The sequence below is a fragment of the Embiotoca jacksoni genome, unplaced genomic scaffold (genome assembly GCF_022577435.1).
Source record: "Embiotoca jacksoni isolate LCO1_2020_lvr unplaced genomic scaffold, fEmbJac1.0.p SCAF_19, whole genome shotgun sequence".
Classification (NCBI taxonomy): Eukaryota; Metazoa; Chordata; class Actinopteri; family Embiotocidae; genus Embiotoca; species Embiotoca jacksoni.
Window position 1 is genome coordinate 3,516,044 of NW_027185329.1, and position 20,001 is coordinate 3,536,044.

The 20,001-nt window shown below is 41.1% G+C and overlaps 2 protein-coding genes across 2 annotated transcripts; both read right to left on the reverse strand.

Annotated features, from left to right (window-relative positions):
* Positions 1-1,576: 1,576 nt before the first annotated feature.
* LOC138200411 (E3 ubiquitin-protein ligase RNF14-like) lies at positions 1,577-8,289 on the reverse strand. Its single transcript, XM_069153043.1, has 8 exons — positions 8,204-8,289; positions 7,795-8,016; positions 7,225-7,355; positions 6,028-6,999; positions 5,240-5,318; positions 4,509-4,721; positions 3,555-3,727; positions 1,577-3,413 (listed from the first exon to the last, which is right to left on the reverse strand). Exons 2-8 carry the CDS (start codon positions 7,946-7,948, stop codon positions 3,279-3,281), a joined length of 1,857 nt encoding a protein of 618 aa, XP_069009144.1. The 5' UTR covers positions 7,949-8,016; positions 8,204-8,289; the 3' UTR covers positions 1,577-3,278.
* A 1,589-nt stretch (positions 8,290-9,878) lies between these two features.
* ankmy1 (ankyrin repeat and MYND domain containing 1) lies at positions 9,879-18,196 on the reverse strand. Its single transcript, XM_069152872.1, has 20 exons — positions 17,876-18,196; positions 17,444-17,590; positions 17,180-17,374; positions 16,478-16,516; positions 16,157-16,389; positions 15,762-15,978; positions 15,367-15,528; positions 14,632-14,777; positions 14,199-14,418; positions 13,904-14,088; positions 13,618-13,789; positions 13,230-13,370; positions 13,017-13,112; positions 12,423-12,530; positions 12,168-12,290; positions 11,644-11,745; positions 11,164-11,317; positions 10,994-11,039; positions 10,685-10,839; positions 9,879-10,091 (listed from the first exon to the last, which is right to left on the reverse strand). The coding sequence occupies exons 1-20, from the start codon at positions 18,074-18,076 to the stop codon at positions 9,970-9,972; spliced, it is 2,964 nt and encodes a 987-aa protein (XP_069008973.1). The 5' UTR covers positions 18,077-18,196; the 3' UTR covers positions 9,879-9,969.
* Positions 18,197-20,001: the final 1,805 nt, after the last annotated feature.

Sequence of the window (20,001 nt, forward strand, 5' to 3'; positions counted from 1 at the left end):
CATTAATTATTATGTATGCCATTTTTTTTTTGTGCTCTCATTTATGTTGCTTTCGGTTTTAGGAGGAGTTATCCAGTGCATTTCTTGGTCTGATACCAGTCACAGAGCGCGTTCACATCGTCACGATCGAGTACTAAGCCAAGATGGACGTCCTGGAAGGTGTCAGAAAAGGGGACAAAAACACACAAAGAGCTTTAAAGGTGCCAGCCGTTTCCCTCTGTTTTCATTGGTTATCCTAAACTAGGTTAATCTCCTCCTGGTTCTAGCACACACGTGACAGAATAAACTCTCGGCCCGGAAGTGACTGAACATATCTCCCTTTTGCCTCACGTTAAGAGCCCGTGTATCCTGGTCTACGGACCAAGTCGGTTTTGTACACTGACTGAATTCAGCCTCCACCCCCACCCCCACCCCCGCCCACACACACACACACACACACACACACACACACATCCACTTACCGTCAGGGGCCCTCGACCTCCTGGCAGCGCCCCTGCAGGACAGTGTAATACTCTCTGTGAAAACCTCAGCACACTTTCAGTGCCTCTGAACAATGTTGCCAACACACCGCTGACTGACTGACTTGGATGCCTGGACAACTGGTTTCTGAGGCCGTGCGCGTGTGTGTGTTTTCTGACAGACTAAATAAACGTGCAGATGATAACAACCGAGCCGAGTTGATGATTATTGCGGTGAATGTGTGTCTCCTTCTCTTTCACGGCTCAGCTCGCAGCGCTCCGGGGGAAATCAGCGTTCTGTTGGCTGATGCTGTTATTGGCTCAGAGGGAGAAGACGCTCTGCGCAGCCTAGTTTCCACTGCGCTGATAACCGGGCTTCACTCATTATTCTTTATGTGACTTCTGCCAGGAAAGATGTTTTCGTGCCCCCGGTAGATTGTTTATGTCAGCAGGATATCTCACAAAGCTCATGAACAGATTGCCTGAATTCTGGTGTAACTGCTTTAACTTTAAGTTATTAGTCGTATCTGGTGTTTCTGCCAGGGGAGGGTTCCTTTTATTTGAAAATCCTTTTTATTTCACTTTAATTGCGGCAATTACTGGAAATGTTTGGCACGATAGACCCATTTTCTTACTCAAGATTTCTGCTTTTGCCTTCCAAATTTCTCAGCTCATAAATGCTCTATTATCAGGGGAGCACTTCCACATCGTTCATGCATATAAATTGCTTTTAGTCCTTCAACTCACGAGGTATTTTGTACCTTCATAGCATTTTTTTTCTTCTGCACAATTCATCTCCCTAAATGCTGCAGGTGCATTAATGCCGGTATATAAGTTTATAGTTTTTTTTCCCGCATGAAACCTGCGAATAAAAAGACACAATTACTAAATATTAAATCATGCACCACCAGCTCACAATGTTACATCAGTCACTCTACAAGCATTTGCTTCAAACAGACCATTCAAGCAGATGATTGACAGTTCAGTGAGACATCAGCGTGAAGCCGACTTAAACAGATACCACCATTTTGATCTGGAAAAGCATGGCGGTTGCTCTGTAGACGCATTATTCTCAAACTCCCGAACTATCAAATAAAATCAGGCAGGATTGTGCCATGCACTTGCTAAATATACTTTATTTACTATATACAGTAAATGATGAAGATACAACAATAAAAAACACAAAACATCTGCCAAAACATAGGATCGACCAGATTTATAAGAGAAAGCCTCAAAACCATTATATCATTTTTTTTAAAGTCACACCGGACTTTATTCACAGCAGACATTTTGGTTTGTCATCGCAGGTGTAACTGATAACATTAGAAATAACTATTCCATTTATTAAAGCTCGTCCAAAATCCTTGTTTTGTGCGGTCTGGCTCACTATCATGAGACTTTTAATGGAAATTTGCCTCACCTGCTATAATAAGACCAAATGTGTGCTGTGCAAAGAGTCAATAATCAGTCTGTCTCTAGTGCAAAATGAAAACTTAAGGAAAGTATTGCGACAATTAATATCAAAACAAATACAAAGTGAGTTTGAAGCTTATCAGATTCATGGGAAGAAGAAAGATTTCTGCATTATTTGTTCACCATGCAGTCTTTCTCTTCATACTATTTGAACTTGTCAGTTTTTGGCCTCTTATATTCTCTGAGCATATCATAATTGTCGTGACATCATTATTTGCTGCGTGCCTTTTAAACCCCTAAGAGTAACGACAAACACGTGTCCGGCCCAAACAGCAGTCCTCCAGGCCCTGCGGAGGGACCGCGGGTCATTAAGTCAAACAGTTGTTTTAGACATTTATGAGGAAGTGATGACCCCTGTGTGGGAACATTTTTCCTGGAAGAGACGCAGGAACACAAACAAGTTGGCTTAGTATGAGAGACCGCTGTGGATAGCCAATCAAGTCTCGGGCAGCTTAGGGGACATTGGACAGAGGTCTTTGTTCCACTGTTATGACAGCGCAGTAGAGGAAGGGAGGAGGACCTTTTTAAAAACAGGAAGTCAATGAGTGAGCAGAGATGCCAAACGCCCAAAAGCTACCTGTAATAGCTGCTAGTTCAGGGGAATTTAAATGTCCAGAGCAGAAGTTTGAGGCTTTCCCTGCAGTCTTAACAACAACACATATGACTATGCCTGTATAAAAAGATCAACTTTACTCCTCTGTGCTCAAAAGTTACAGTGACAGTATGTTTACAGTGTCGTTTTTTTCCTCAAAGCTTCATAACATGACAGCAGCAATGGTTTTGTAGATCTAATTCTCCATTTATTTGATTCCTTTTTGAAGATGTAGACAACTACATAGCAGGACGTTCAACAAAGGTGATTCCCTCGATATTGGAGCTGCATCGATTTGGTTAATTAACAGAAAATAAAAAGTTCATTTAAAGGGATTATTTTTGAAGATTTTGAACTGTTGGTGAGATTAAAAAAAGACTTAAAGCACAATTTACAGATTTTGTAGACAAATAGTTGATCAATTAATTGTATATTAATTTCCCGACAACAGCAAAACAATTTTGAGTTACATGAGCATGTGGAAGCCGTTTTATCATTCTTGTTATTTTGCGCCCTCTACTGATCAGGATATGGTATGACATGGTACATATAGTGTTTATACATTTGTTGTTGGTATATCTGATATCAAAAGATCATTATAGTTTATAATGTTTACTGTGTACCGGTTCCAACTAAGTTCGGATAATTGCTTTAAAATGTGCTCCATATTATTTCAGTTTTTTACCTGTCTGAATTTTTTTGTTTTTAATAAAATCAGCTTTTATTTGCACTCTTAAAGTGATAAAAAATAGAAATCAGTACACGTTGGCAGAACAGGCATAGTCCTGAAAGTGTGAGGATGAATTAGATTGTCCCAGTCTGGTGAGGCAGGCCCAGCAGAAGAGCCGCCTACACTGAGAGCATATCATCCTGTTACATCCTTGGTCCTTCTGCAACACAACAACACACAGTTTGTCCAAAAAACAGGTTGGTTTCAAACAGGAACACAACAGCAGCAAAATTATTTCTGAACTTCTCTCTCTCTCTGTGTGTGTGTGTGTGTGTGTGCGTGCGTGCGAGTAAATAAATACCTGTATTCTGCTGAAGCAGTAAGGACAGGCCTTGCTGTTAATGACGATCCAGTCTTCACTCAGATACATTTCCAGATTTTTCTGCAGGATGCCGCGGCCGTATCTGCTCTCCAGGAGCTGCCGCCTCTTCTTACTGCCGCCGTCATAGTCGTCCCAAAGAGCCCTCAGCCCCTCTGAGACACAAGCAGCAACACAGAGCGCTGCTTCAGACACACGCCGAGACACACCTGCATCCACGCAAACTGAACACTCAGTCCAGGGACGGTACCGTGATTAAAAGCTTTTAATAAAAGTGCGCTACGGTTAACATGTTACATTCAAAATATCAACCCGCATGCCATCTGGTTCCTCTGCTGCATACAAATAATCACAATTTTGGGTTTGTTCTTTATCAATTTGATTGTTCCCTGTTGGCCTTCATTCATAAATATTTGTGGGTCAAACAGGCTTAAAGAGCAGCTAATTATAAAAACGGTTGCTTTTCTGGTGCATCATGTCATTTCAGAGTTTTATCCACTCTGAAATATTTGTGATCGTGAGCTGAATATTTTTAGGTTTTAGGCTGAGAAACATTACATGTCTATTTACATTAAATATGATTTCAGTTTTTGTTACTCTCTTACAGAGTATTTAAAAAGTGTTGCACTATTTTCAGTTTTAAAAGATGTAATGCACAAATTCAGTGAGTTCGCACATGGAAGCAGCACAACTTCTGTCCTGTCATCAAAGATATAAAGCTAACAACTATATTATTTCTTTTATACTTCTGATTCAACAAATCAATTATTTATCCACTGTTGAAATATTGTCAACTCAGCCATGCAGTAGTGACTTACACTTTAAGATTGGTGCTCAATTAGTCAAGAATTTAACAATTAAAAAATAAATAAATAAATAAATAAATCACATAAGTAAACATCAAACATAAAATACTTGCGGTATATCTTTGCGTACCTTGTGACTGGGGCAGGTCGACACCGGGAAGCGCTTCGTCTCCTTTTATCTGCAGTTTGATGCTCTTCTTTGTCTGACAGTCATCTGTGCCGTGGTAGGTCTTCCTGCAGGTGACACAGAAGGCGAAGCGGCACACGGAGCACAGCGCCGCCGAGCTGGACTTCTCCAGGATGACGGCCGAGCCGCAGCTGGGCCGAGGACAGTACGTCACATCTGAGAGGAGGGGGAGAGACAAGAAAGACACATGAGCAGAGACTCTTCCATGAACCCAGTTTCTTTTTTCTTTTTTTTTATTATTAACGTAATTGAAAATTCCAACATTCTCATATGTATGCTTCATTATGCGTATGTTCTGTTCTTTTGCATTCTTAGATTCTTGTGTGCATGAAACATCCACGCTTTAGAATTTGGGGCTTTTTTTTTTGGCAGACGCAAGGACAAATTCAGAGACGGTTGGAGACGGTTTGTGCTCAGTGTTCACCTCGTAGCTCGTCTTTCACAAGGAATTGACACTCAAAACTGTGAGTGCATTCCTCATTCTGGGCACCATTTTGTCCCGTCTGTTTGAACGTGACACTTTTGGTCATGTTATAAAAGACAAGTGAGACATCTTCTCTTTTGTCAATCTTTGGTTCAGAATTTTTCAAGGCATAAAACAGAGTTCTATCTGCTCTGCCAGAGAAATCCCTCACTCCGATGTATACGAGCCTTGAATTTAAAAGGGAACACACCAGGCATGCAGTCCAGAGTAGACTGCAGCAGCAGTCGATCGTAGCGGCTGAACAGCTCCTCCCCGACCAGACTCCTCACCTGCCAAACGGGACGAGCAGAGAAGCAGAGAGGGCAGAAAAGGACAAAGAACGTCTTGAAGAAGTCAGTTTATACAAATTTAAAATGGAAGAGATTCCCCTAAATAGACCAACATATCAGCTCATATTAGCTTGTTACAAATATATTGGTATTCACGTTTAACAATTTGTCAGAAATGCACATCATTGGCACATTTCGAGGGGTGGGTCTTTAAATTTACTGTAAATGTAGTTCTTAAGGGCAATTTTATGCTACTTTATAAATCTACTCCTCTACATTTCATAAGAAAATATTTTACTTTTTGCTGCACTGTATTTAAATGTTTTATTTTTACAGATGAAAAACATAATATTAACATAATATATAAAAAAATATCCTCTTACAAAATAATTTTCACTAATTTCCTTTAGGTCAAACACCTGCTGCATTAAAAGACTATTTACATGTTAAAAAAACAATCATCAAACAATCAAATATGTATAATAATATACATTTCTGAAAAGGTTTAACTTTTACTTTTGATACTTTAAGTACATTTTCATAATTTTTTTACTCGCACTATTTTATTAATAGTTAATAATCTCAATATATTTTTCAGCACAGCCCTAAAAAAAACTATTGTGCACATCTTTGCACGACATCCTAAATCCTCAGCACCAGAATAAGTTGCAGTGTGCAGAGAGAACAGACAGCCAGGTGAGCAGTGTACCTGTGCGGGTGTCGGGGCGGCGGGGCAGCCCGCCTGCAGACAGGTGATGCCCCGGACGTTCCCCTCCGTTATCCGGACCTTACAGAACTCGCCCAGACAGGCCCGGCAGAAGATGTGGCCACACGCAGGCAGCTGGACGCACACCGAGCCGAGCCAGCCCGTAAAACACACGCCGCAGTCGAACACCGTGGTGGCGAACGCTTTCTGTTTCTGGGCGGCATCGTGGATCAGAATCTGGGACAGGAGAGTTTGCGATGGGGTTAGAGGGAGACCGGAGAGGGTTCGGCCTTTTTTCTGAGGGGAATCTTCGGGGTTGTCAGGCGGAGAAGCTGCTCCTTGTTCACTTGGATCTAGATGGCCCGAGGAGCTGGAGGGAGGCAACAACGAGGCTGGAACTTCCCCTTCGTTTGAGAAATCCTCCTGACCAGTTTGATCAGACTGAGCGGATGGAAGATTCTTGGATCTGCCTGTTGCTGAAGAGAGATCATCTTGATATTCGAGGGTCTGTTCAGCCTCTGAAACACATGGTATCTGATGTTGGACCACAGTCCCTGGAGAAAGAGTCTTTTCATCATCTGTATTCGGCCCCGAGCTGCGATGGTCAACCTCGTGGGAGTCCGACAGTGAAGCTTCCTGAGAGTCTGCGCTCCTCCTCCCCTCTGAGGTCGAAGGATTTTCCTGAACCTCCAAGGACAGTGCAGAGATGTCTGGTTCACGAGGACCTGACGCATCACAGCGTTGGTCGTCTGTGGGCTCTGACTTTGTCGTGGGTTGGTGATTCTTCGGTTGTGGGGATGAGGCATTTTGTTTGTCCTGCGCGGTGCTGGGTCCATCGGAGGGGATCTCCAGCAGACTGTGGATATCCAGGAACTTCAGGGCATCTTCTTTAAGAAACTGCACCCAGGTGAAGAGCACCACAGCGCCCCCGGTGGCCTGGTAGAGATCAGTGAGCTGAGAGCTCAATGCAGCCAGCTGTGGGAGAAGGCAAATAAACTGATGTCATCTTTATTGAGCTTCTGCAATCTTGCAGTCTTTATGACACTCTCTCTCTCTCACACACACGCACACACACACACACACACACACACACACACACACACACACACACACACACACACACACACACACACACTGGCAGGCTGTACTCGTGACCAGCGTTGTTTCAAGTGACCCACATTTCTTCTACCTGTGGATTACCTGTGGAGGAGTCAGCCAGCTGCAGGTGAGGGTGAAGGAAGGAGGAGAGGAGGATGGGTAGTCCTCAGGGAGTTCAAAGGTCAGATGTTGAGGTGGAAGGAATGAAATGTCACACTGGATCAGCGTTTCGCCTTGGGAAGAAAAACAACAACACAAGATGAGCAAAGTCCATCAAAGCTCACATAAATAAACAATATGCTTCACCACTGTCTATCGTTTATTGGCAATCTTTTTTCTTTTTAAATAATTGGGGCGAATTTAAAAGGACAGAAAAGGGTGGAACAGTGCTGATATGTGATGTTGATTGAAGAAACTGATGATAAAAATCTCCCTCTTTAGAAAAAACATTGCTTTCTATGAAAAAAAACTTAACTGAACTTGTTTTTGTTGTTACAAGTTACTATAGTAATAATAGTAGTATATAATAGTTCTTTTCATGTTTTCGCTTTTCTAGTGAACAAAGTACCCCCGCGTCTTATTACATAGACGTGCAAATTATGCAGTACAAACATGCTGCTATAATCCAGTGTTCAGTTAATGTCACTAACAACATGCTCCTGCCTTATTTACCCTCCTTCATAGCCACACTGAAGTCTGCAGGAAGCTCGACGGACACTCGGATTTCTCCGGCCGGCTTCGACTCATCCCGGACGAACTCCTCCGAATCAAAGATACTCTGAAGGGCGAGCAGTTCGTCTTCCTGCTCCTCCAAGTCCGTATTCATCCCTCCAGACGGACCTAGATATTACAAATCACTACGCTTCCTCCTCTCGCTGTTTCTAAAGCCACTTCCTTGAAAAAAACAAACAAACAAACAAACAAACAAACAAACAAACAAACAAACAAACAAACAAAACAAAACAAAAAACCCGTCTCCTTTGAAATAGTTTGTTTCCAACTCGAGTTTAACTCGTCGACGTTTGGACTGGACTTGTTTTAATCGGCGGATTTGTAAAAGTCTATTTTAATAGATTAGTACCCGTATCTCGTGTCCAGTCGTCGCTGTTCAGTGACTGAGTTAAAGCAGGCTGTTCCTGGTTCATGTCTGCCCGTCCCTCTGCTGACTCATCTGTCTGATGCAAGGAACAAAACAAGGCAGCAACCTTTACATTACTGCAGCCGCGATCATGTAAAAAAAACAACAACAACACATGACCAGATCTGGATAGTATATCCAAACAGATAGAAAATATTTATCTGAGTCACTTGTTTGAATTACGAAGTAAAAGAAAAAAAAAGATGACTGCGACAATTACCATCACCATTAACCAGGTAGTGAAACAACATTTCAGAGTGCAATTAACTCCACTAAAGTCTAAATATCTAACTTTATAAAGTTAAAGTAGTTAAAAAAAAATAGTTCCACCTTCACCACATGCTTGTATCAGTGTAACTAATCTAATAATGTATATACTATATCAGCCATGGAGGACACCTCTCTGCTTCGTAGCTTTTGATATTTTAAGTACAATTTACTTATAAAACAAAATTTTAAGTTATGTAAGTTTATATAACTTAAGAAAAATGTATAATGCAGAAGTAGGTATATTGTACACTGTAGTAATAATACTTTTATTTAAACAAAGAATCTGTGTACCAGTCTCTTCATTCAGGCTGACACGAGCTCAGCGTTTGCCATTTCAGTGTGTTGGTAAATACTACAACTTCCAGAAAATGCAACGAGAAGATTAAACTGCCTGCAGCGCAATAGAGAGACTTCTGTTAATTGCACACCACAATAAATACAAAAATATAATCAAAATACAAATAGCATTTGTCCTGAAGGTGGTGCTACAGGAGAGGCAACTGCAGCTGAGACATAACAGTCAAATAATCGAGCCTTAAAGTATAATTAATAGCACAAATATAACAAGTAATTAAAAATGTAAAAAAAGAAAAGGTCTCTTTTGGACTTTTTTTTTTTTTTTAAAGTATTGTATTCTGTAATCTTTGGTTTGGTGATTCAACTTTTAGTGAAGTTGAAACTTTTGGAGAAATTGAAAACGTTTTGCATACACTACACATTACAGGAAGATATTTAAAATCACTGCAGACCCCCTTGAAAACACGTATATCTACTATCCAAAGAATGTCTGCGGCAATATTGGTCACATTTAAATGAATATTTGTGGACGGTGGTTGGGTTGCAGTGAGCCAAAGATTGGTCACAATGCAGGTAAATACCTGGGAAGATTGGTGGTGCAGTGGTTAGAACAGCTGCCTTTCAACCAGAGGGTCTGAGCCCCCTCTTTAACACGAATAAAGAAATTACTTTTGGGTCACTTTTTTCTATTGTATGACTTTAAGACACTTTTTGGACGACATGCTATATATAGTATGACTTTTGGGTCACTGAAGGCCCTAATAATAATGAAAATATTTTATGTAAATCTGCCAATTAGAATATGCAAAGCTGAGCAGGAGGCACAAATATGAATGTCTCTAAAAGTTATTTTAAGTCATTAAACAACCACTCAGAGAATATTATGGAAGTGAAGATAATAAAACCATTATTTTCGCTATAAAGAGGTCACATGTCAAATCGACTACTGGTTCCAACTGGATTCAGCCATTAAACATTACAATATCAGTACAATACCATTTTAAAGGTATAAATATTCTGCAGAGAAGTGATAATGGCACAAATACACTGAAATAAGTGATGTAAGAAAAACAGCGCATTGCTGGATCAGATCAGCCATCATTAAGCGTTTTTTTTAATTTGTTTTATTTTTTTAGTATCCATCAGTTGAAGCTGTAGTTTTCATTCAGGTTGTCGTCGAACGAAGTATCCTTCTCCTCTGAGTTCTGAGACAATCCGGATGTTATATCGGGATTAAACATAACATTCTTATTGACGCCATCCGCTGGATTGAGAGAGACAGACAGAAAAAGGATTGAGATCCTCAAATCATCCAAAACATAAAACTGAATTAGTGTTGCACATCATCTACTGTTGTCCAAAGTATAATACTGTCCCGTGGATAACTGACCCACAGACTCAAAACCAAGCGGCAACCGACGGTGACGTCACCCGTTGGTTTGTGAACGGCTGTTATGAAGTTTGGAATATATAATCCCTCCAGAGTGTCCTGGGTTTTCCACGGGGTTTCTGAAGCTTATTTTATACTTAATGACGGGATTATTTTCAGATGGACGGCCAGAACAGTAATAAGAAGGAGTGACAACACCGAGATAACTGGCGGAGAAATTGTATTCACTGAGAATTTCATGAGACCAAGTTGAATGGGAGTCTATGGAGCCGCAGGCTTTTTAGAGCCGACCTCTAGTGGCACTCGGTGGTATCGCAGCTTAAGGCACTTCCGCATCGGCCTCCTTTTTCAGAAGGCCGGAAGCTACGCCGACTTTTATAAACTATCTACGTTCAAAACACTATGAAAACTTTAAACATCATTTTTTTTAAAAAAGCTAATTTTGTGGTATTTGTGGTGACTCTCACCTGACATGCGGTTACACTCCAGCTTGTGTCTTTCAGTCCAGGCTTGTAGTTTGCAGCTCCTGGAGCAGTGGAAGACCTTCTTGCAGCGGCTACAAGGAGTCAGCTGCACGAACACAGAGCGGCCGCAATGGTAGCAGAACTTAAACACCGGTTTCCTAAGAAAAGATTCACACGCACAAAGTTAAAAAAAAAAAAAAAAAAAAAAAAAAAGCTTCTGAAAGTTTGTCTAAGTTTTAATAACATGGAAAAAAAAGAAAGAAATTAAATATGCAGACACCTCCCATACAGTCAAGGTGTGTTTATGTCTACCTTTGATTTTCTGCTTTCCCTGGTACTCTTTCGTAGTTTGAGGCTGCTGTGAGCGCACACACACAAACAAACAAACAAACAATATGATTATTAAAAGGTCCAATATAACAATAAACTATTTGTTTTGCCTTCCAAAAACACAAATACATTGCACTGACTCTTCAACGTACCAAGTCTTTCTCTCTTTAAATTCTCTCTCTCCCTCTGGGCAAAAGTCTGCCTCAGCAGATCTGCCATCATCCTTAGCAGCAGCCGCCGTGCCTTTAATGTTTCCCTCTCCCTCCTGTTCAGAACGGCGAAAGGCGTGGTGGCAATACGCACGTCCTGAATGGGAAAATATAACAAACAGACATTCAGGTGCAATTATGCAGGAAATAAATAAGTAATCAAGACAAAAACTGAAGAACTGTATATTATGTAATAACTCTAAATGTGTCCACCACCATTGGCCTACATGAAAGATGCAAAATACGAGATGCAAATGTCAATAAAAATGCAGTCCAGTTCAGCACTGCCACTAACTGTGGCTTCAACAAACAAAACCTCAAAATCTAATCATTGTAATGTGTACAAAGTCGTTTTTTTAATTGTAGGATTTTTGACTGAATTCAACTAAAACGTATGAAGTGTGTTCATAACTAGTGTTTTACCTGGTTGAAGTAGTAGTGTGCATAGTCGACTGCGGTTCCCACAGCATCGCACAATATAACTGGCATCAGGATGTCAGCACCAGCTTTAGCTAACATCTCCAACTACATCAAAGACACACACACACACACACACACACACACACACACACACACACACACACACACACACACACACACACACACACACTTTTAAATGAATCAACAGAGCGATTGCTTTTGCTCTGAAGTATAAAAACATTTATTTTCTTTTAAAAACTGGAATATTGAGGCATATAACCATTTCCATTGGTTTTGAGTGAACGACTCATTTGAAGCCACAAACAACAGTTATCCTTAATGTTTAGATCAATAACCATCGTATTAGAAAGTATTAAAAGTCAGCAGTTAAATAAATTGAGGTTTTTTTTTTTTAGGGGTTTAGTGGGTTGAAATTTCACGACAGTATGCCTCAAAGATGTTAAGCAGCAATTTGACAAACATGTTCATATTTTCCTGTGTGTGTGTGTGTGTGTGTGTGTGTGTACCAGCTTAATTTTGTTGCCACATAGGTTGTAGTTGATGTTGGATAGGGCACAAAGGGCACTGCGCACCCCGGGGCCCAGAGGTGTGTTGGGGTCCGCACCTCTGTTCAACAGCGCCTCCACCGCCTGAGGAAGGAAAAGGAAGAAGTCCCGGACAAAGTGAGATTTGGCACGCGTGTGTACGTATGTGTGTGTGTGTGTGTGTGTGTGTGTGTGTGTGTGTGTGTGTGTGCGTGTGCGTGCGTGTGTGGATTGTACCAGGTCGTTGCCACTTGCTATAGCCAGGGAGAGGGGTGAGTGTCTGCTCCAGAGGAGGTCTGTCCGTGCGTTGTGGGAGAGCAGGAGGTCGACCACTTCACTGGCATGCTGCAAAAAAAAAAAAAAAAAGGCATTTCAATGGATCATAACTTCCTTGTGAGAAAACCTCACGACTTCGGTGATGTTTTGCTTTGCACTAAACTATCCTTCAGTTCTTGGAAACCTCTGGAAAGGCAACAGCCATGGAAAGTTTTGACTAAGCAGCAAAGTAAATAATAAATATTTCTGTGACCAAATTATGACTCAACATCCCCCCCCCCCCCAAAAAAAAGAAAAAAAAGAAAGACAACCTGTTCAAAGTCAAATTACTGTAGATGATATATGTTCAAGGCATATTTGCGTGTAAAATGTATTCGTCATTGACTGACGCTGGGTAAATAAATTATTCAGTTGTCATTTGTTCTACTTACAGATGTCAACGGTCTTTTAGCATCGTGTGTCTTAGAGGGACGGTGTGTGCGGGTGTAAATGTGCATGTGTGTGTGTGTGAGTGTGTGTGTGCGGGTGTGAGTGTGTGTGTCAGTATTTACTGACCTGGTAGTCAGTGTTTCTCTGGCAGGCCACGTGCAGGGCGGTTCGGCCTCCTTCTTCGGGACACGGCTCCTCACACATGCTCAGTGGTTCTTTTATCTTCATGGAAATCAGTAAAAGACAGACATTAACGCAACTTTTTTTTTTTCTTTTTTTTTTACCATTTCAACTAACACGAAAACATCTACTAAGTTTAATGCTCAAAATCTCATGTACCCCGTCCGGTTCGTAGACGTCGTCCTGGTCGCATGCCCGTACATCCGGGTCAAGGGCGGTGTGCAGCAGCAGCTCTGTGATTCTGGGACCTGCTGTACCCGGCAGTGCTGCAGCTACATGCAGTGGATACAGGCATTTCTTCTGCAATAGGGAGAAAATATTCAGGGGACTTTTACGGTTTATGTAAACGATGAAAGGAGGGCTGCAATAGAGATGTTCTCATTTCTTTTCTTTTTTTTTGTGTCTTTGTTTTGACATCAGTCATTTTGTTGTCTCTGTGGCTCAACAAACATGGAACCCCCCCCCCCCCCCCCCCCCCCTCAATGAAGTGACCTTTAATGACACTTCGAATCAGCAAAATCCTTCAGAAGAAGGAAAATGTGAATACCTCTGGTGAGAGGCAAACGTCAGCGCGAGCTCCACACAGCAGCAGCCTCCTGACGGCCTCAATGTCTGCAGCCATTATGGCTATAAAAAGGACGTGCATGGGGACCCTGGCTCGGTTGGGGTCGGCTCCCCGATCCAATAACAGCTTCAGGGTGCTCAAACGAGTGCGGTGCCTGTGTGGACATGCAGCACAAAATGTGCACTTACACAGAGAGAAATTTACCATTCGAGATATCAGAAAAGAACAAAGAGAATGTGGAAAAAAAAAAAAAAAGGACAGAACTGACTCGATTTCCATGGCAGCCATTTTGCGTACAGCCCCCTGTGTGTCATCGTGCTCAGGAAACCCCGTGAGACTCAGCGCTTCCTCTGAGTGCTGCATCACTTCCTCTGTGACCCAGTTGTTATAGCTGCTGACCGAACAGGCAGAATCAAAGTTCTGTTTTGGGGTCAGTTCGTTGTCGTTGCCCTGCTGCAGACAGACAAATACAGGAAAAAAAGAGAAGAGCAAATTCAACAAACTCATCGAAACCAAATATAAAACGGGATGTCTGTGTATTATACATGAACACTTCCTGCTACCTTAGCTGGAGCGTTCCTCCACTGCCCACTGCCCAGACGAATGTGACCATCCAGCACTTGAATGCAGCGCTCCACACCGGGCACGTCCTCACTTCCTCTCCCTTCTCTCTCTTCCTCAACCTCCTCCTTCCCTTCCATATTTTCTCGGTTTGACTTGGTGTCTCTGCTCTCAACAAGCTTAACATGTTCCTCTTTCTCTACCAGAAGATTTTCTGATGTCCTAAAAGAAGACAGTAAATAAAGAAGTTCAAGGAACACATCAGTTTGTTTCAGAGATGCAAATCTATAAATAAAACATTTTCAAGAGCATGATTAGTGACTCAATTATGATTTATCTCTTCATGGTGGAGGAGACCAGCTTTGTATAACAGGAAATAGTATTCGGTTAACCCTGAATAATCTGTGACAGAGATCATATTAGCTACATTCCTACTGGTCAGAGAGGGGGCACCGGTTGTCCTGGTTCCCCAAGGACGTGTCACTGGTATGAGGTCTGTTGTTGGGTAAAGGTGTGTCTGTAGTGAAGGCTTCTTGGTCGATCTGTGAGTCGGTCCCATATGACGATGGAAAACTGTCAACCTGATGACACATTCAAGAGAAAGTTGTTGAGAAAAATGTCAGATATCCGTATCAAATGTTTGTATAAAAATACTTTAAAACATATCACTTTACTTTGGCCTTTAACTAACAACACCTGAAGTTCTTTTGCACTTGTGCACAACTGTGACTTCTAAAATGCATTATGTTGTATTCTACATTTTTAGCTCTATTTCTTTTTTATCTTTCTTATTATCTGTTCTGATGCATTATATTTTTATATTTAAATGACATTTTAACATGTTTTTACAACCGTAAATGCTTTCATGTTAAGCCTTAGTGCATGACATTTTCTTGCTGTAAAGTACTTTGAGCTGCATTTCTTGTATGAAAGGTGCTACGCAAATAAGTATCATTGTTATCATTATATCATACATTTAATTTATGGTTTGACCAAAGATGTCATGGTGATTGGTATCGCATCAATAGCAAAGCAGTGAGATTCCTTCTCTGAAGATGGTCAATAATTTAATAACCTCCGTCTGATAATTGTTCATGTATTTGAAACGGGCCGACTGAAAAACATTGCCAATATACAAACTACCAAAAACTATATTAAGCTTAAACTTACTGGAGTTTTGGCCGGTGGTTCAGCCAAAGTGGTGTCCAGACACTGAAAGGGATAGTAGAGGACGTAGCACACAGCCAGGGCAGACATGCCCTCACAGTTCAACTTGTCAATATCAACACCCATATCCAGCAACAGGTGGATCACATTGTTATGACAGTTTACCTGACAGGGGAAGAAACATAACAAGCATAAAACATGAGACGAGAACAGAAGATTAAGTATAAAAAAAACTAAAAACCTCTGAATCTTTTATTTATTTATTTGCTGTAACTGTTCTGTGTTTGACTACAGTGGAGGCTTCAAAAGCACCTCATTCTTAATGGGTAACTCAACAAATTAGAAAATTCAGCTGAATCAATAGACGTAGAGCAAAATAAAGGAAAGAAAATAATTACTGTGGCAGCGATGAGTGCAGTGTGCCCTTGTGAATCAGCTACATCAGGGTGGACCAAACCAGTCTGGAGGACCTTTAACACAGCCTGCAATTCCCCTTGGGCTGAGTGCTGGAGCAGCTGTTCTGAATAGACTTCCACGGGCCCTTTAGGACCGAAACCGTCTCTGTTCAGAGAGACAACGCCTGCCACGTTCCAGCCCACATTTTTAGCCTGCAGTCTGAAACACACACACACACACACACACACACACACACACACACACACACACACACACACACACACACACAAGTATATACTTATTAGTCACCTACAATCCTGTTGGTATCTTTTCTTTTTCTCAATACAGTGTGTTTGTAACCAGTGCTCATACTCTTTATTTGTTATGTGTGTCTGACCTGTGTTTGTGTATGTTCGCCTGTATGCGGGCCTGTAAGGGCAGAGTGGAGAGTGGGTCCCTTATACAGCCTTGGTATGGATCCGGCTCCCACAGCTTGCCGTAAAACTGTTGGTCCAGCTCTCTCCTTCGGCCAGTGGGAAGCGGTAAGTGGTCGCCTTCTGTTGAGTACTTTTCAATGCCGGGGGGATAGATGAAAGTCTCATCTGACGGCAGGTCTCTGTCTATGTACGGCTGAGGGGGGATGGGGAATTAACCGATCCGTACCGAGTTAAGTCACAAAGCTCATATCCAGCAGTTGTTCATTATGGCAGTAATTTACCTTCGATTTCATCTGTGGATCACTGGAGAGAAACAGAGGCTGGTGAGGAGGAGAGAAGAGAGATGAATTAAGAATTTTGATTATATTTAGCGACATTTAATTTACCACACTGTTCTGTGGAAGCATCACATATTTTAGAAGTGTACAAAAGTCTCCAACAACAAGTCTAAATCTTTTTTTACAGTACAACAATGCTGCAGCTACAAGTTTTGTCTAGCTGAGGGGAAGAAGCTTGTATACAGAAATGTGGCTGTGAAAAAAAACATTATTCTTACTATAATGCTAAAATGTGGTAAAGGAAATGCATTAAATATAGCTGCTGTGAGGCAGGACTCAAAGTTCATAAGAATTCAAGTAAGTTGAAGATACATAGCTAGTTTATTTTTGATATTTTTTGTGCCCAAGTTGCTGTTTGCTTGGCTTTGTAGAACATACCAGTCGTAGATGAAGTGATGAAGCACAAATTTGTCTAATATTTCCACGTGGAAACGGAAAAATCCAGCTGATGGAAAGGTGTGTGCAATTTTTAAGATAGTATCTGGCAACTTAATGTTTCTCCATTGTGCTTTTATTCTCCAACTCAGATGAATATGACTTTACCTGCCTATAGGCTTCTGGATTGGAGGCTGAAAACCTCCCTGATGTTAAATAGACTAATGTTCAATTGTAACCTGCGGGAGAGACAGTGATCAGCTGATGTACCGGAGTCAGGGAATCTGCGGTGAAAGATGAATCCATGAAGGCAGCGTATTCAGGAAGGCTCTTCAGGCTAAAGCCTTCTCCTACAGACGTGCATAGACCCAGCAGGTGCTGCCCGCGCCACATACCCACATCCTGTCGTCCATTTGACGCACGAAACACGCCAGGACCAAGCTTCTGGCCCATGTGGTACAAACCCTGACAGCAGAGGAGAAGATCCTTGTTATTCACTGTTATTTATAAACCAATCAAACGCATCCAGCTTACCTTAAAGGTGGCTCCATCGGGGAACACCAGCTGTCCGTACCCTTCCTTTCTGTTGAGGTAGAACTTGCCAGTGAATTTGTGGCCGCTGGGCCAGCAACACAGTCCGTCCCCATGCTGGTAGTCTTTGTAGAAAGAGCCCTTATAGTACTACGCAAAGGAAGAGACAGAGAATTCAGAAAATGACTTGGTTTGCTTAACTTCAGAAAAAAAAAAAACTAAGACAGTAAAATGCAATTACAGGCTACTTTATGTAAGAGCTGTCTGCCTGTTGTAGGCTACACGGCATACCATAATAAGAAGCTGAGCTGAAAAATAATGCTCTCCAGACATCTTTTCCCTACAGACTGTATGTTCCCTAAAAACCAACGGGTGACGTCACCGCTGGTTGCCTTTTTCTTTACCCGATTCGGTGTCATGTAAATTTGCCATTACCTCTCCATCACTGCAGGTAAACTTTCCTTTGCCGTGTTTCAAGCCGTTGACAAAGTCTCCCTCATATCTGGATCCGTCGGGCCACTCCTGAACACCGGGCCGTTGTCGTCTCTCTTCCCCGCAAGGGGCGCCTCCGCCGCCGCCGCTCTGTCTACCTTTCCCCGCACCTCCCGCAACACCTTTGACGGTCTTCGGCAGCATTTTAACCGGGGCATAACCTCTCTGAAGATAATTCACCGAAGTCGATTTGATTTCAACAACAGTTAAGTTCAGAGTTTACGTCACATAAACGACTAACAGAGGATTTAGTAAGAGGAGAAAAGTTTTTCAGATTTCAGTCTTAACTTTGCTGCAACCACCGGTTGTCCTGGCAACAAGCAAAGTCAGTGCATGTGGAGGAGTTGACTTGTCACGCATGCGCAGGTTTTTTCAGACAACCGTATCTGTAAAAACATTGGCTAGATTATACTTCATTTCTAAAGTTTAGACACATTATTTTTTACATTCAATTTACTTTTTGTTTAATTTTGTAAATCGTATTCTGTTGATATGAATTTTTGCACATTGGAGTCGTCCAGATGAATGCTTGTATGTTCACAATGTGCAGAATGTTTATTAAAAAAAACAAAAAACATAATTTGCATCAGTATTATGTTTGTTAAGCTCGTTTACTTAAGCATAAAGTCCCATTTATCGATGAATAAAAGCATCCAAATCTTGGGACCATACAGTAGATACAAAACTTTTTATTTCTCAATTTTATTCTAATTTAATCCCTTAAATTGATCAACTTCCCTAGTGTCAGGAAGACAAATGATTAATATTATATATTTATTAGGAAAATGGGCTGATTAATGGAGTATTTTGAAATTGGGGTAGATTTAGAAGGCAGGTCACTGCTTTGCTGACTTTTTAAATATTAGAAATTATGCATTAGCGAGGATTTTATTTGCCGTAGTATTAACCATTATGCCATTTTTTTCCCCCTATTTTGAGGACCCCAGATTCCCCTTCCAGATTATAGGTAGCATAATTAAATATAAATAGTAGTGAAAAATGAAAGTAGATAATTGTTAGAGAGCAGGGCTATCGTTGTGAAGTGTAAGATCAGTGAAGCAGGACCACCCTGTGTGGTGATGTGTCACCTGACTCCGTTTCCTATAAAGGACACTGTCAGCGTGGTGGGAATCAGGTGGCGGTGGATGACACAGTTATCATCACAATAAGAGCTGCGATCCGTTTGTGTATTTCCCATTAAAACATGTCCTCCCAATTAGAAAGCATCCTCAAGAAAAGTCCAAACATGCATTTAGAGATAGAGACATAAATCACAAAAGGACATGGACAGTCTGTAAAGATCCTCGTGCTGACAGCACCTCAATACACTTAACAAATAAACAAATAACCTCAATGTACTGTCACAACCCAGCTAAAAAAATATTTTCACGTCTACATGCCCAGGTTGGATAGCAAGAGGTGTGTAGTTTAGTAGTATAAAAGCAGCCAGGACCGTACAATAAAACAACTGCACTCTAATCTCAAAAACAAAGTCGGGCGATGCTAGAGCTCTGGTTCAATAGTATAGACATACCGTTAGAGGTTAATAACAATTTAATATCTATATAATAGAAAATTATGGATTAAGAATAATATAAATATGAAAAAAACAAACATGAAAACGATATATTTCACGAGATATATTTTCTGCTTTTGTCTCATCGGTGTGCTTTGATCGCCTCAAGTGACAAATATATCAGTTTCTCTCTGCTGTTAACCTGCTTTTGGAGGGAACTGCATACGGTATAGTTTTGCTGGAAACAAAAAATGAATTGCATGTGATTTTGGATTTAAAAGTCACTGTAATATAACCACACTGTTTTCTAGTTTAACTACATCTTATGATCTGCGATATTCTTTCCTTCCAAACATGATACCCTCACAGGTATTTCTGTCACACATGCAAACAAAGTACAGAGTAGTTATGTTTACCATTTAATTTTCAATTTGTTAAACTATAAACTCATTAATCCCCTCTAAACATGTTTTAAATTGTGTCTGTCCTTCTAATGAAATGCATCTCTTGTGTTATGAAGTGTCAGAATGTGAAAGTTCAAAGCCACCCAACC

Coding starts and splice junctions, on each gene's coding strand:
- LOC138200411 (XM_069153043.1), bottom strand. CDS start 7,948: ATGAATACGGACTTGGAGGAGCAGGAAGACGAACTGCTCGCCCTTCAG. Junction 7,000..7,224: donor GCTGGCTGACTCCTCCACAG/GTAATCCACAGG, acceptor CTTCTCCCACAG/CTGGCTGCATTGAGCTCTCA. Junction 3,728..4,508: donor CGACCTGCCCCAGTCACAAG/GTACGCAAAGAT, acceptor CTTGTGTCTCAG/AGGGGCTGAGGGCTCTTTGG.
- ankmy1 (XM_069152872.1), bottom strand. CDS start 18,076: ATGCTGCCGAAGACCGTCAAAGGTGTTGCGGGAGGTGCGGGGAAAGGT. Junction 16,517..17,179: donor CCGCAGATTCCCTGACTCCG/GTACATCAGCTG, acceptor CCTCCTCACCAG/CCTCTGTTTCTCTCCAGTGA. Junction 14,778..15,366: donor AACCACCGGCCAAAACTCCA/GTAAGTTTAAGC, acceptor ATGTGTCATCAG/GTTGACAGTTTTCCATCGTC.